The sequence below is a fragment of the Nannobrachium achirus genome (assembly GCF_963921795.1).
Source record: "Nannobrachium achirus genome assembly, chromosome: 21".
Lineage (NCBI taxonomy): Eukaryota > Metazoa > Chordata > Actinopteri > Myctophiformes > Myctophidae > Nannobrachium > Nannobrachium achirus.
This window is the reverse complement of record NC_137828.1, coordinates 14137765-14155264: the sequence shown is the minus strand read 5'-3', so window position 1 is coordinate 14155264 and position 17500 is coordinate 14137765. Positions and strand designations below refer to the sequence as shown.

General features: G+C 44.2%; 1 protein-coding gene across 1 annotated transcript in view; it reads left to right on the top strand.

The window, feature by feature from the left end:
• Positions 1 to 17500, top strand: part of LOC308306457 (sodium channel protein type 3 subunit alpha-like) — a 272091-nt gene that overhangs the window by 105876 nt on the left and 148715 nt on the right. The window contains exons 17-18 of the mRNA XM_080751465.1: positions 1597 to 1758; positions 12480 to 12674. Of these exons, the coding sequence (XP_080607591.1) occupies positions 1597 to 1758; positions 12480 to 12674 (357 nt within the window). The remainder of the gene's footprint in view (positions 1 to 1596; positions 1759 to 12479; positions 12675 to 17500) is intronic.

The window sequence follows — 17500 nt, the reverse complement described above, 5'->3', positions numbered from 1 at the left end:
GTTCTGCAGGTCCGTTGGTCCGAGTATAGGATGACCATCGGCAGGTTGGTTACTCACCAGCATTAGTTTTACTGAGGTTAGGGTTAGGTTTAGGTCGTCGACATACCGGCCTGTCGGCATATTGACGTAGACCTGTTGTTTGGAAGTCCCAGTAGTCCAGCTAGGGTTAGGGTTAGGGTTAGGGTAAAGGTTAGGTTCAGGGTCAGGGTTTAGGCTTTGGGTTAGAATTCACCTAGTTAAAATTCACTTGCACCGGCAGTGTTCACCTGCGTTGGCTGTTTAGCGTTCACCAGCGTCGGCAGGTTAGCCTCGGACTACTGGGACCTGGGTTAGGGTTAGGGTTAGGGTTAGGGTTAGGGTTAGGGTTAGGGTTAGTGCAGGGTTAGGGTTAGGGTTAGTGCACACGCACACATCGCATATTGGGTTAGGGTTAGGGTTAGGGTTAGGGTTATGTGTGCACACGCACACATCGCATATTGTCTCGGTAATCAAAATATGCCTAATACTCTTAAAATTCCACTTTTATCAACCGAACCCCCTGCATCCATAATCTGGGGCAATACGTTTGCCAAAAAATAGCAGATCTACAAGCTCACAACGCTATTCTTTGGAAAATAGATTTGGTAGAGTGAAAAAAGATAGCTAGAGTGTTTTACCAATTGTAGAGGGTTTAAGTGGATCAAAGATGAATTGATCCCAGCGTATGACGGAGGACAATTTCACGATATATTAAAATATCTACGATACGATTCTTGTGAGCGTTTTTTTTATCAAGATAAACGATAATAGCGATTATCGTCCCTTCCCTAGCCCACGGGTGCGCTGGAATGGGAATATAACCCTGCTCCATACCACGCGGCCATCCATTTGAAAGATAGAGGCTCTCACGCCAACCTCGCTTTCCATCACATGACCCCATAAACAGGCGCTATGGTGTTTTCCCTTGTCTCCTAAAGACAAGGAAATACTTTTTTTCCCCCGGTTACGTCATCGACGTGTCAGGTGACGCCCGAAGAACCCCGGAAATAAGTGGTGACCCATAGGCTGGCCAACAGCGCCATCCAACACAGGTTTGGCAGGCCATGAGTTAACATTTCAGAAAACATTTCGATTTTAGGAATGCCATTCTTATTTTTGGGGGCATTTTTAGTTGCAAGCCTATAGCCGAAAAATGCAGTGCATCTTAGCTTGTAGATCAGCCTATAATTATTACCATTTTTCTATCTACATGACACTTTGTGGGCTTGTAGATCGGCTTTTCTTTTTTTTTTATAGTAAATAATGCAAAAAAAAGATTATGCATAAGGAGTAAGATAGGGCCCTTGTAAATTTATGATCCAAACCATTACCCCAAACTGAACCAAAACAGAAACAAACAGAAACAACAACAACGACATAGCAACACAATTCTAATATTTCCCCCAAACTTGATATTAGACACACAAGAACTAACCTCTGCTTTGCTTTCTAGATCTATTGACAGCTTAACTTTGTGTGTGTGTGTGTGTGTGTGTGTGTGTGTGTGTGTGTGTGTGTGTGTGTGTGTGTGTGTGTGTGTGTGTGTGTGTTTGTGTGTGTGTGTGTGTATGTGTGTAGCTCAGAGTGTTTAAGTTGGCCAGGTCGTGGCCCACTCTCAACACGTTGATCAAAATCATCGGGAACTCGATGGGAGCCCTGGGGAACCTCACGCTGGTGCTGGCCATCATCGTCTTCATCTTCGCTGTGGTCGGCATGCAGCTGTTTGGGAAGAACTACCAGGTACTTTTATTCTGAAAATATCCATCAGCTTTTATTCTGAACCAAATATATCTGCTGTCGAGCCGAAACCTCGATCTTAACTCCAAAATGTTCATTTTCGGGAAAATTAGCTCAAGTGGAGTTAAGAGGTTTTGACCGAAGGGCTTTTTACTACTTTTCATTGGTTCAATATTATTTTAACCAACACACAGACGTAAGGGGTGTTCAATAGCACATATTTATGAAAAAAAAGAGAGGGCCAATCTGGTGGAGTTAGCTGGTTTGGCTAATAATACATGTTTCCCTTAAAAACCTGCACTATCCACACCTTTCACGCAGATTTAATTTCTTTGCTAAATAGTTACTACAGTATATAGATTTTAAATCATTAAATCGAATCGTATCGTATCGCCATGAATGAACCAATATCATCCATGTATCGTATCGTCAACCATGTATCGTGATATGTATCGAATCGCTATTAACACTCTGCAAGCCACGGAGAGCCCCTTAATATTAAAACCGGAATATACCGGACATCTGAGCAAGGAGTCTCAGCCGCGCCGTCTTTTACCGTACTGGGTCATTAAAAACGAAATAAATTATTTGTATCCAAAAATCGGCGATCGTCTAACCTTCCCTAGTCACCACTCGTCCATCGATAGCGCATGGCTCGTCTGACATGAAGCAGAAGTGACGTCAGGTCCATTCCTTCCAGAGGCTCCCAGCAGCCGTCTGTTTACTGTTTAGATGATAACATTAGCATAGCTGGAGTGCTAAGGGCTAAGCTAGCCAAAATGGTCACATCGACTTTTCAGTCATTCTTGGATTATATGCTTGGATTATATGCGCACGGATCGCGCACGCGAAAGGCACGGGGAGAAAATGCCTCGGCCAAAACTGCCACTCTATCCCAATGGAGATCCAGATAATCACGGTGAGCTAACAACCTGGGGAGTGAAAAAAAAAGAAAAAACAACGGCGCGGTCCAAGAAGGAGGGGTGGCGGGCTCTTGTTTATAAACATAATATTATGTTTCAGATCATAATAGAATAATAGAAATTTCACGGCTAATCTATCAACAGCCATTCTATTTCGGCTTGCAAAGTGTTAAAATGTATCGTTACACCCCTAATAACTAGTAGACTATGATGCTTTTCAAGAATATAACATCACAAATAAGAAAGGGAGTGAGAGTTTCAAACGGTGCCTCCTGAGACATTTTGTTTTCATCACTGTTGCCGCAACATTTCAGTCCAGTTTTCATGTCAATAACTTCAATACATTCACACAACTTTCTAACACATCCCAGTTACCTGGTTCCATGTAATTTGGGTTAGCAGCAATTATCAGGGTCACAACAAGTTTCTCAACGTGTCATCATTAAACATAACAGCAAATGTGTTTTCCCCTCCTAATTCAATTGTAGTTAATTATTTAACTATGAATAATATTATCATCATTTATACATATTTCTTTCTTTTTGGGGGCCATTTTCAGCGTACCCCAAGGAGTACCCCCATTTGAGAAACACTGATCTAAGTCTACACTGGCTGTGTCTGTGTCGAAGAATGTATTAGAAGTTTGCATAGGAAAATAGGTTTGTACATGACAGTGCAGTTCACTAGTACAAGGTCAACTAAAAGGATAAGCTCAAGTAAGCACAAATTGAGATCCTTAAATCCTTAATGAGTTCATTCTGAAGGAATAAATATTGCCCATGTAACCGTAGCCAATGTAGGCAGCAATTAAAATTCTCGAATAAGAAGGACAACATGTTCCTGCCTCTTTTTAGCGGATTAGATGCATTCGGGATCGCAATACAGAAGAAGTACAATTACCTCAAAATTGTACTGGAGTTACTTTCCACCGCTGGGTTGTTTTTCTTCTTTTTTTTTGTCAGGAGTCATGGTGTGTGTGTGTGTGTGTGTGTGTGTGTGTGTGTGTGTGTGTGTGTGTGTGTGTGTGTGTGTGTGTGTGTGTGTGTGTGTGTGTGTGTGTGTGTGTGTGTGACTGAGGCAGACCTGGAGCCATGATATCTCCAGAGAGGAAGCACAGAGTGTCCCAGACTGACTCAGCGAAACGTCTTCTTCAGATGTGTGCTAATAAGAGCAGCAGACAGACACCCCCCCCTGAGGGAGCAAACAGGACACTTCTGTTTGGGAAACTATGTCACCCTATTGGCACTGCTTCCCAAACTGCGGTGCGGGGGCCCTTCCGGGGTCCTCGAGAGGCTTCCAGGGGGTCCCTATAAGCCAGTGGTTCTCAAACCTTTTTTCATGCCAAGGACCTCCCAAATTGACAATTATTACAGTTTACAGTTTACAGTTTAGGCATTTAGCAGACGCTTTTAATCCAAAGCGACTTACAATAAGCAGATAACATCACAATAATAAACAAGATAATATGTCAGTACATCATCAACAATATAACAAATGCAAATGGATATCTATCTAGAAAAAAAACACAATATAATCAAAGTTCTGAAAAAACCTAAAAAACAAAACAAATGCTAACTAGCTTCATGTATTCATTGATTCTTTTTCTGTAGTGCTAAGGGTTTAGGTGGAGTCTGAAAAGGTGAGTCTTCAGTCCACGGCGAAAGCTAGCGAGTGAGTCCGTTGTTCTAAGTGCGACAGGGAGTTTATTCCACAACTTGGGGGCCAGGAGGGCAAACTGTCTCGGACGAGTGGATTTTTGCCCTGGAGTTTTGAGCGAGGGTTCTGTCAGCATCCCTGTGTTGGCTGATCTAAGTGACCGGGTGGGGGTGTAGGGGTTGATCAGCTTCTGGAGGTATGGAGGAGCCATACCTTTGGCTGCTTTGAAGGTCAGCATCAGTGTTTTGTATTCAGTGCGGGCCGCAACCGGGAGCCAGTGGAGGCTGCGGAGAAGGGGAGAGACATGTGAGAACTTAGGCTGGTTGAAGACCAGTCGTGCCGCGGCATTTTGGATCAGTTGGAGAGGTTTAAGTGCACATGCCGGGAGACCAGTGAGGAGAGAGTTACAATAGTCAAGCTTTGATATGACAGATGTCTGAATGAGGAGCTGGGCTGCCTCCTGGGTGAGGAAGGGTCTGATTTTACGGATGTTATAGAGTGTGAACCTACATGACCGGGTGACTGATGCAATGTGTGCCTTGAATGATAGCTGGCTGTCCAGGACCACACCAAGGTTTCTAGCAGTAGGAACTGAAGTCACAAATGCATTATCTATGGAAATAGTGAGATCTTGCATGGGGCAAGACTTAGCTGGGAAGAAGAGTAGCTCCGTCTTGTCCGGGTTCAGCTTAAGGTGGTGGGCTGACATCCACTGTGAGATGTCGGCCAGACATGCAGCAATGCGTTCTTCCACCTGGGTGGCAGAAGGGGGGAAGGACAAAAACAGTTGAGTGTCATCAGCATAGCAGTGATAGGATAGATTGTGAGCAGAGATAACAGCACCAAGGGATTTGGTGTACAGGGAGAAAAGCAGAGGGCCAAGTACGGATCCCTGGGGGACTCCCGTTTGGAGGGTTCGGGGGGATGAAAGCAAACCTTTCCATGAGACCTGATAGGTCCGGTCCGACAGGTAGGAGGAGAACCACTTTAGTGCCGTCCCGGTGATGCCTAGGTCAGCAAGGGTGTCCAGGAGCAGCTGGTGATTCACTGTGTCGAATTATTAGCCCGCGGTCCCCCATTTGACAAGATATGCCAGGGATCCCTGAGATATGCCAGGGACCCCTGAGACGATTAGATTATAAGAGAAGATGTGTAGGGCTCTAGCGGTGATTCTCAACCATTTTGATTTCAAGGACCCCCAGTTTGACGTGCATTAGGCTACGGACCCCCATTTATTGGTATTTCTATCTCTGAGACCCCAATTAATTTTGTAAAATCAATGTTAATTTAACTCTCTTCCTAACTGTCATTTAGCTGGGGACCCCCTGGATCTCCCTCAAGGACTCCTGGGGGTCCCCGGACGCCACTTTGTGAACCAATGCTATAAGATAAATTGACTTAAAAGTCGATATAGCATCACAATCAGTTTATGACTAAATATATAGGTAATTTCGCCAACAAATAAAAAAAATGGACAATAGGGGAACTAGTGGAGAAGAGATCCAGTAGAATTAAGTAAGACAATAAGATGTTATTCTGGTCTACAAACTCGTCTGTGAACTTTTAGTTTGGCTATTCGTGCCTTAGACGGAGATCTCTGTTTTTTTCCGTTTTAAGTATACACTTCTGTGCCAGCGTTTTCATTGTTTTTACTGTGTTTTTTTTAGGGCGATCGCGCGCGTGCACACTGCCGTGCGTGTGCTCCTGTTAGTTGTGGAGCACTCTATACTAGTACTGAATGTGAGCAATACAGTGGCTTTGCATCCGTGTTGTTGTAGCTCCGCCTGGCTCCACTACAGTGCATGTGGATGGGACCTCGTGGCGCTGTGGAAACCTAGAACCGGAGGAAAGCGTATTTCTTCTGCAGAAGAAGAAGAATGGGACCGGATGGGGAACTGATGTTTTGTTTCTGGGTTATTTTGTCTCAAGAAAAGAATTAGAGAAAAGAAAAGATGAGTGTTAAAATGTTATCATTCACTGCTTTCTATCGCTTTAGTGATTTTAGCTATTTTTATTTCAGTGGGTGGGGGCATGCGTACAAGTGGATAAATATGCATTTTTAGAGACAATAAGCCCAAAATAAGCCCAAGATGCACCGCAATCTTTCACGGGCAGATGTGATTTGGGATGGGAGCTAGTCGTGTTACTGTAAATACCATAGTAATAAAGAAATCGCCGGCTTATTGTGTCTAAAAAGACATATTTAGCCACTTGTACGCATGCCCACACCCACTGAAATCAAAATAGCTAAAATCACAAAAACGATTGAAAGCAGTAAATGAAAACATTTTAACACTCATCTTCTCTTTTCTCTTTTATTGCAACCGTCAGGTCGCACTTACTATCAAAACCTCCACTGTCTGTCTGTCTGTCCATCCGTCCGTCCGTCCGTCCGTCCGTCCGTCCGTCCGTCCGTCCGTCCGTCAGTCACACGTCACACTTTTGCCCTGCTCATATCTCCGCAACCGTTGCCCCGATCCATGCCAAATTTTGCACACACACTCCTTGCCTGCCAAACCACATCAATTCTCACATGGCCCTCTTCTAGCGCCACCATGAGGCTGATTCTTGCAAAACACATTTTTGGACACTGCTCCTACAATTTTTGCCCTAAAATCACGCAAATCGGTACACAGTATGTCTACACTCATCTCATCAACATGGATCTGGAACCATATAGCGCCACCGTCAGGCTGATCTTTTCAAACATTTTGGCCTAAAATCACGCTGCGACCTGACGGTCGCTTATCTCCCGATTAGGGAGTCTTACTGGTCTAAAATATGAACTCTTGTTGTAAAAAACAAAGTTGTCCTTTAAGTCGACGTGAATCGTTGACATACAGCAGTTTAGAATGGAGAGGTCGTGGTGGGTGTGTTTTTGTTCATTTGTTTGTAGGCTTTCAATTGTAGATTTAATTATTTTCTTATTTGTTTTAGTGCCAGTATAATAGCTTTGCACCCAGGAGACGGGGTGAAGAAGGGACTGGTATTGTGAATTATGTAAAACAGACCAATGTAATGTTCCAGGGTATTCTTACAAGGGGACAGTCTGGGATGAGTCATGCCAGCCATGTTATAGCAGGGACTGGCTGTCCTGTTCACTTAACCTGCTCTCACTCAGAGACAGGCTACATTCAGTGGTGGAAAAAGCACTCAAGTATTTTACTGAAGTAAAAGTATCAATACTGCAATATTAGACATACTCTGTTACAAGTAAAAGTCCGGAATTCTAAATGTACTTGTAATGTAAAGTATGAAAGTATTGGCATCAAAATGTACTTAAAGTACCAACAGTAAAAGTACTAAAATGTTTGAAAATAGCAGATCTACAAGCTCATAACACTATCATAATATTACTCCTGTGCCCAGGGGTTGCGATGAGGAATGTAGGAGTCTCAGAAGTAATGTTGGAGAACCCAGACCGGACCAGAATAGTCACCATCGATGTCCAGTTGTGCAATACCCGTTGTATCCGTCTGCCTGGCTGGCACTCTTTTATGCCCATATATGGTGTTCCGTGTCCAGCCCAATCTGTGATGTCATCTCCAAATTTGGGCACTGTAGTGATGTCAGGCAGTGATGTCAGTCGGTTATTGTTGATGTCAGTTGGGGGTTATGGTGGCGACACTGTTTAGTATCAGTGATGTCATCATGCAGACAGACGGTCAGGTGGCGGATGGACAGACATTCTGTACATTGACGGATATCTGCAAAGTAAAGAGGAACACACACCGGACGCGGAGGCGGCGCGGAGGCGGCGCGGTAGCGGCGCGTCAAAACATACGGCCCCGTTATTTTCAATGCACTAACCCACACCGGCGGCGTCAGACGCGCATAGGCGCGAGTCTACCGCCTCGCCTGCCGCGCCGTTACGCTGCTGTTCTATTTTTTCAGCGTTGCCGCGCAGTGAAAATGTTCTCCCCACCAGGGGAAATGGATGGTGATCGTTGGCTGACCGTATCACCCTTTTGATCGCGCGCCGCATCCAGTTGGGGTTACCGCGGGGCACTTCACGTGCGTCGATACCGTAACGCGACGCTGCGCAGCCGCCCGCGTCCAGTGTGTGCTCCCCTTAACTCGTAACTTAAGTTTTCAAATAATTGTAGATAGTAGATATTTGGATCCGAGATGTTGTGGTTTACATTGTGTTAATTTTGACAGCAAATGTTGGTGTCGTTTTGGTCATAGTCTTTTGAATAAAATTCCATTCAGTTTCAGTCATATTTTAGTCATCTGAAATGTTTTAGTTTGAGTCTAGTTTAGTCTAGTGAAGCTTAGGTTTGATTTAGTTTTCAGTGGAGTGTCAGTTTGAAGGGTCAGGAGAAGTGATCTGGTGCAGCCTGGGGTTCCCAGAACTGTTCCATTCCGGACAGATGTTTATGTCTTTTTCAGTTGGCCTATTTGCGGCCCTCACATGCCAGGGGGTCTGTGTGTCTGAGCATTGGCTTAACCCATTAAGACCTGAGGCCAATTCTAAAAATGTCTTCTAAAACAGTTTTCTGAAAAGAAAAAAAAAAAAATACTGCATATCAGTGGTTCATGTTAAGAAGCCCCAGAATTATATGTATTTGGCTGCGGAGCACCATCTCAAAATATCTTGTTCGAGGGATCTCCCAGAACCAAAGATTTTAGTTAGAAAATAAATAAAATAATTCCTGGTCACTATAATGCCTCCCCCTGGCCAGCCGGGGCGCCTGATGGAGGGGAAAGGAACTGGTTGGAATAATGTGTTCCTTCCACGCACTACGTCCATATCGGGAAAATCCCCCCTGTCCGGTGAACAGAAACAACTTGGACTACTCATGCATAAAAGGAAGCATGAGGTCAGTCAGTCCGTTGTCTCCCCAGGCATGGCAGAGGGAGAGCAGAGCCATGAACATGAACATATTCAAGGAATTGTACACATTTTCATGATCTTTCCAAAACTAGAAGATACAGTATAGAGGGTATGCGCGTGAGTGACATCATCGTACCCGGAAGTTATGCGGGAACGCCTACTGAGTGGCAAAAAACAGAGTGTAGGAGTCATGAGGAGTCAGTAGGAGTCAGTAGGAGTGAGGAAGCGCTCTTCCAAACTCCAATGCTTCATGCTGCTTTATGTTTTGCCACTCAGTTTTGCCATTGACTGGCATATATGATGCACACCCTCCATTATGCAGGTCTCTATGAGCTCTTGTATCTGCTATTTTTGAATAGTTCAAATCTAAAATGACACAGACACTTAATGGCTTAATACACTGATTAGTGTTTGACCGTATGCAGATGATGCTAGCATTATGTTTAGAGATGGGCAGGGTGTGTCGAAGCATTGGAATTCTTGGCTATCTGGCCAGTGATGTATATCTGACCAGTTACCCATAATATGGAGACCCCTGGTACCCATATTTTTCTGTTAGTGTGACATCACAGTGAAGCCAGAGCGTGATGTCAGAGCGGCAAACCCATTCTGTTAAGAGTGGTTCCCCTGATATCACAGTGATGTCAGAGCATGATGTCAGAGCGACAAACCCATAGAACCACAGTGTCATGCGGTAGAGACAGAGATACGGCCAAGCTGTGACCGTTCACATACTAAACTGCGACCTAGGGTTGCAAATAAGAGTGATCTGACTGCTGTGACTTGAGGTACATCTGCATACTGCAGCGCCCTGCTGGTCATTCATTCTGTGCTGTGGAATGCTCTAATTGGTTCGTTCATTCTGTTGGCATACAGTCTAGATTAATACGTTGATATTTGCTGCATTGATTGAACGGGATTGGACTGTAAGCCCCTGGCCCACTGCCCGAGGCCTGTCTGTCTGCTGCACATTTCATTAGAGAACATATTGTGATTGTTGGACACATGTCCTCAATCAAATCATACTGTATGTGTGTGACCGACCAGCCTGTAGAGATGGAATGGAAGGCAATTCTGAAATCAATGAAACAGGCCAAGGCATTCATTTTCTCAGCGTATAATTTTGTAATTAATTAAACCTGCAATCCGGGACCTATGTTAACCCATTTAGAACGGGTATACACATTTTGTGTATCATTATTTCATACTTTAACTATTGAAAAATAGCAGATATACAAGCTCACAGCGCGGCACCGAGTGCCGCGCTGCGAGCTTGTAGATCTGCTATTTTTGAAAAGTCGTGAACATTAGAATTTTGACCCGATTCTATAAGTGTCTTTTGAATCCTTCTAATTCTAGGCCTAAATGGGTTAAACCCTTCAATAACGGGAAAGCATCCGTGTCATTTCAGCTAATATAGCGTCACACTCCATTTGAACCACTTTGACCAATATTTTATACCTTATCGATTCAAAAATAGCAGAGATCACGCGCCACTTCATGTCGCACTATATGAGCTTGTAGATCTGCAAATTCTTTCTTAATTCCCCGGCGAATCGGCGATGAGCGTGTTAATACTGTATATGGCGTGTTGTGCTTTAATTTGGCAGCACTCCAACTCTTGCCTTTTATGCAAAACATTGGTTGATCATATAGGGTTCTTCAACGTTCTGAGAGAGAGATGAAGCAGGGACCCCCACAACCTGTTCATAGATTCCATATTTTCATTGTTTGACAGCACATTCATCAGTGTATTTTGGAAGCATGTTGATTTGTATTTTCAGATATTTAACCACTTGAACCGTCAATACTTAATAAACTTCACTCTGTACTTAGCCTGCTCTTTTTCCCCTCTAGACCAAACCTCTTTGCCGAAAATAGCTAATCTACAAGCTCACAACGCCTCGCCTTGTGCTGTGAGCTTGTAGATCTGCTATTTTTGGCAAAGGTTCTCAGAATATGGACGCTAGGGTTCAAGTGATTAATATAAAAAAGGAGAAAAAACTTTATATCAGGGTAGTAGTGGTCCAGGCACCTAGGCTGGTAATCCGGCATGACGAGTTCGAGTTCGAGTCCCGATCGTGACGACCTTTGCTGCGTGTCACCCCCCCCATCTCTCTCCCCATTTCCTGTCAACCTACTGTATACTGTACCTATCAATAAAGGCAGAAAAAGCCCCCCAAAAATATCTTAAAACCTTCTATCACGCAAAGATTCGGAGGACCCCCTGTAGTAACTCTGAGTACCCCCTAGAGGTCCTAGCCTGGTTCCAGCCCACAGACCCGCCCACTCTCAGAGTGGACTGTTTCTCTGGTCTGGTGTTGAATGAATGAATGAATCGTCAGTTTACCGATCCGAAATTGCGTCTCCAAGCCGCGCAGCAGTTGAAACGATTACATTTCAGAAAGAGCACACACACACACCAGACAGCAGTGGCACAGTGGGACACACACGCTGATTTAATTCACCAAGCTGTTGAATTGATTACAAGTTTCTGATCGCAGTTCTGTGTGGAAGCAGTCACTCGCACAGACACACACGCAATGTTTGTTGTCATTGTGTGTGCTAATGGCCAGGGACGTGCTGGCCATTGGGAAAAGCGGAACAACTCCCGAACTGCTGGTTCATTCCCGGCCGGTCCAGGCCGGCCATTAGGAAAAAAATACAAATAAAATGTCGGCCTTGGTTCCATTTTTGGGGCTGGGCAGCCAACAAAGTAAATCGTCACTGTCGGGCAGAAACCACGTATCTCCAAGTTTCAAATGTGTAATTTTTTTTTCGCAAAGCAAAGCCCTGCTTCATCATACAAGGCCGTTGCACAAAAGTAGTGAAAACAGCAGATCTACAAGCACACAACGCCTCGCGGTGCGAGGCATTGTGTGCTAGTAGATCGGCTGTTTTCACTAGTTTAAATCATTTTTTAAATGATAAATACAAAACAAACGGTTTTGGACATACAAGGTTTCCACCAGACAACGACAAAATATAACTCATGTAATTGGCTCGTTGTCATGATCTGAAATGGCATATCTTTGAGTAGCAGCAGCGCTATAGAGAGATCTCTCTCTCTATAGCGCGCAATGAGGGCCTACAACTCTTTTTCCAGGGCTGAATCAGGGGCCCAGCACGTCCCTGCTAATGGCTACCAAAGTCCCTCCCCTGTAAATCGTTCAGACAGGGAACAATGTCAGAATAAAGCTTCAGCTGAGTCTGAAATCAGGCTATAGTGGTCTCGGACCCCCTGTTGAAGACCCTTTTTAACAAAATAAAAAATTAACATGTTGTCTCTCTCTCCCCCCTCCCCTCAGGACTGTGTGTGTAAGATCTCCAAGGACTGCGTGCTGCCGCGGTGGCACATGAAGGACTTCTTCCACAGCTTCCTGATCGTGTTCCGCGTGCTGTGCGGGGAGTGGATCGAGACCATGTGGGACTGCATGGAGGTGGCGGGCCAGCCGCTCTGCATCCTGGTCTTCATGCTGGTCATGGTCATCGGCAACCTCGTGGTGAGTAGGCAGCGACGGCTCCAGGGAATTGTGACTGGGGGGGGCGATGGGGGGGGCTGGCTTTTTTAGTGTGGGGGCTAATGGATTTTGGCAACAAACAATAATGACTAATACGACAAACGCGATTCTCTTGCTTAGGGTATTGATAACTGAACAGATGCCAGCTCCAAATCTGTGTGCTGTAGATGATCGGATAGGGTTTTTGTGAGGCTGAGGATGCTTTCCAGCATAGTGACATGCAGAACAAACTGTCCATATAGTATGGTTTACATAGAGGTCAGTCAGTTGTCTTTCACATATTATTACATTTATTTATTCCATAAATATTTTTCATCATAATTGTGTTTGTTGGGAGGGGGGCTTAGGGGGGGCCAATCTTTCACCAGGGGGCACCTTATCGATCCTGCTTATTGAGCCAGGCTTTTATCGAGCCCACTATTGAGCGTTTTCTAATATTCTGTGGAAAGACGTGAGACAACAAATTCTGGACGTGGGACGACTTACACACATGAAGACACACAGCTTTCTAATGGTATGGTATGGTATGGGTTTATTGCTTAGTCCCAGAGGGGAAACATGTTTTGCCACCAGAGCGAATACAAATACACAAGTAACAATAACAGCAAATAACAAACATACAATACACAGCAAGTGACAATAACAGACTTTACAAATGACATAACAAAACACCCTCCCAAAACAAAGCTAGCGGTGTTCGTTAAGGAATCTAACAGCAGCAGGAACAAAGGATCTCTTCATTCTCTCAGTAGAGATTATAAGCATCAAAAACCTGTTGCTAAACTTGCAACGCAGGTCCCTAAATACCTTATAAAGAGGATGACCTCCGAAGGAAAGAATAGTGTTCAATTTAGTCCTCATTCGATTGGCTATAGTGATATCCAAAGTATCCTGAGGGAGGCCAATCACTGAGCCAGCCTTTTTAATCAATTTATTGATCCGGTTTTTGTCATCGGCCGTGATGCTGCCCCCTATACCTTGGTAGAAAACATGAAGAAGTGACCTACTGATCTCAAAAGATCTGAACTTTCTCAAATGAAAAAGTCTAGACTGAGCTTTCTTGAACACAGAATCTGTGTTCATCTTCCAGTCCAGCTTCCTGTCCAAGTGAACACCAAGATACTTATAGGACTGGACTATTTCTACCTCCTGCCCTTTAATGATGACAGGTGAAATAGGCACCTTCTTTTTACAAAAGTTAACTGTGCCTACAATCGGCAGTATAGAGGACAAATAGAAAGGGAGCTAAAACTGTTCCCTGAGGGGCTCCAGTTTTTGTCCAGATGACATGATACTGCATCATCTAGCTTAACAAACTGAGGTTGAGGCACTAGATATTTCATGCACCAGGTGATGGTTGAATTATGCAGTTTATATTGCCTCAATTCATTAGCTAGGACAGGGGTCTTCAACAGGGGGTCTGTTTTTTTCACATTTATGTTTAAAAAATAAATCATGATTCTATCCATTTTGAATAGCTTGAATACATGATTACTATGCAATTGACAGATTGTTGATATTATTGACATTTGTTCTCAGTTTGAAATGTTAGTGGTACGGCCCACCCTGCTCGCTGTAACTTGTACATGTTTAAAATAAAAAATATGTCGTAGCCCCGACCCCCCCCCACCCTACGAGGTGGTAGGGGGTCCCTGCTCCATCTCCCCATCAGCTTGGGGGTCCCCGGCCTGAAAACGTTGAAGACCCCTGAGCTAGGATATGTGGCTGTATAGTATTGAAGGCTCTAGAAAAATTAAAAAAAAAAACATTACCCTAACAGAACTGGCAGATGATTGAAGGTGAGTGTACATATGATGTAACATAACAATCAGAGCATCATCAACTCCTACACGCTTCCTGTATGCAAATTGCAAGGGGTCTAAATATCACTTCATGATGTGGTATGTTAAAGCAATAGGTCTCATGTTAGTGAGGCTATTACGCACATTGTTCTTTTTAGGAATAGGAACAAGACATGATGTTAACCACATAGCAGGAAGAGCAGGTAAGGACAGTGACAGAGAGAACAGAGAATGAAAAACCTGGCACAACTGATCAGCACAGACCTTAAAGGTGCGAGGGTCAATTCCATCAGGCCCAGGGCCCTTGTTCACCTTAATGCTCTTAAGCACCTTGCGAACCTCATCAATAGTGATGACAATAGGGGGAAGCTGTCCTCAGAACTAGGCTGAGCTAGAGAGGAGAGGATACTCGCCTGCTCAGCAGAGAAATCAAATGTATCATACCATAGCAAAAAAAGAATTTGCCTCGTTGCATGCAAAACATAATGTTTATTGTCATCATTCCTCACAAGCCGGGGTGGCTTTGTCAGAGGCTTAAAGGTGTTATACTTTATGAAATGTCTATGGTGAAATAAATGGGGAAAACGCTTCTGGGTCCAGAGTGAGGACAGGCGGGGCTTAAACTGTGATGCCCTACACCAGGAGGCAAAGCAGTACACTCTCCTCTCCTCCTCCAGAGTAATGGTTTCAGGCAGGGAGTCAGGTCCAGGCCTCAGGATATTTTGTTCTAAATCCTCTCTATTATTTGCAGTTAGCCTCCATACTTTGGACCATCACCAGGTGATAACGAGAGGCCCCAACTCTGGGCCGCTCGGTCCCCCTGGGCCCCCGAAAATGGAGCATTACCCGTAGTGGTTCAGGCACGGAAGTCAAACATGTCCCACACACACACACACACATACACAGGTGCGCGCGGACGCATTCACACGCACGCACACACACACACACACACACACACACACACACACACACACACACACACACACACACACACACACACACACACACACACACACACACACACACACACACACGCACACTCTACAATCACATACAGCCAGTGAGTCCAACGACAAGTAGAGATACTCCTGGTCAAATTTTACTCCACTACAAGAGAAAGTTGCTCCGTCCATTTTGTGCTAGATTTAATGTGAACTGTGAAGCTTTTAAAAAAATAGAACATTTGTGTTGTCATGTTAATTCTATTCAGATTCCGCTACTGATAAGGATTGTCGAGGAGAGTCACTTCTTTTTTGAGCGGTGGTCACACCGTCTCCTAAGAGTGACTTTGTCCGTATGTTACTATGTTACTATCTACAGTATGTTAGTATGTCTTATAGCATGAGCTGCAATACCACTGGTGACCAGTGGCAGGCCTGGGTGACCATGGGGCGCTGTTGAGCAGGCCAGGCACGCACGCACGCACACACGCACGCATGCACGCACGAACACACACACACCCATTGATTAGTTAGGAAACCTAACTTCTAAATGAACTGCTCACATTTTTGGAGCGTTGGAGGCGCCTCCCAATGTTTCGCTTTGTCTGTCTGTCTGTCTGTCCGTGTTAGGATGAACTTTGACCAAGTGGTGCGCTATGTTTCTTTTGTACAACGGTTTGTCGCCGGAGTTATGTTTCATTAGTACAATGGTGCGTGGCCGGATCTTTAAACTATGCAGGAACAGATTGAGAAGACCACTGTTGCGCAGACTAAACACGCGCGCGGACACACACACACACACACACACACACGCACACACACACACACACACACACACACACACACACACACACACACACACACACACACACACACACACACACACACACACACACACACCGGGTATAGCTGCTCACCGCTAACTTCGAACTGAGGTTTGATTTTATTTTATTTTTTTGTAACAAAAGAGGAGAATTAGCCAGGCAACAGTGAAAGGAACCCGGGGAAAACATGCGTTTACAAAACAGTTTTCGGGAAAGAAAAGAGTTAGAATGGCGTCATGGCGGTCCTTGACATTGTTTTACGAACCTTCCAAACTGAACAAGCAGCACCACAGAAACCACAACACGTCCTCGTTAGCTCAATGCTGCTATTGTCAGACCAAACCCTGCGTGGGTGAGAGGACAGATTTAGGACACGTTTAGGCTGCTACGTCTGATAACCTCACGTCAACGCCTCCGCAGCGGAAACCCAGCACTGTGAAGTAACTTTTACTTGAGTACTGTACTTAAGTACACTTTTGAGGCATTTTTACCTTACTGCAGTGTTTCCAATTTCCATCACGTGTACTTCTCAGGGGCGTCAATTGGGTATGGCAGGGGTATGCAGCTGCCATACCCTGGGTCCAGGGGGGAAAGTAAAAGTTACCTTTAAATATAAATCCATGAATGTCTCTTTGTCTATCTGTGCTGGTTATTATGTTGTTAAATTACAGTAAAAAAAATACAAAATGGTCACTTTAACAAGGTATTATAATTTTATTCTCCACACTTGTATTCTCCCCATCTTGACAAAATGGTATATTCCCAGGTTCCGCAGGTCAGCTGCACAGGTGCAATTCATTATTGTTAATTGTGGCACGTTTACCAACATGTCAAGTTTAGCTGCACTTGAACAACCATTCCAGGCTGCCATATCCAGCCCAAGAAACCTTAGAAACGGGGGAAAAAATAGAATGTATTTCTTAAAATAAATGTATCATGACTGTTGCTAAGGTATGGCAACATCGCACGCGTGCAAGACACCAGTCATGTTGCCATACCTTAGCTTTTTTCTGAACTGATACACTGGTACTTCTACTCCATTACATTTATTTGAAAACCCCAAATATCCAAATCCAAATATTGTACTTTTACTCCAGTACATTTATTTGAAAACTTTAGTTGCTAGTTACTTTGCAGATACAAAAATGTAATATCGTGAAACATGCATTAATCACTTTAGTTTAGCCCTATATTATATCTACAAGCTCAGTGAGCTTGTAGATCTGATATACTTTAAGTAC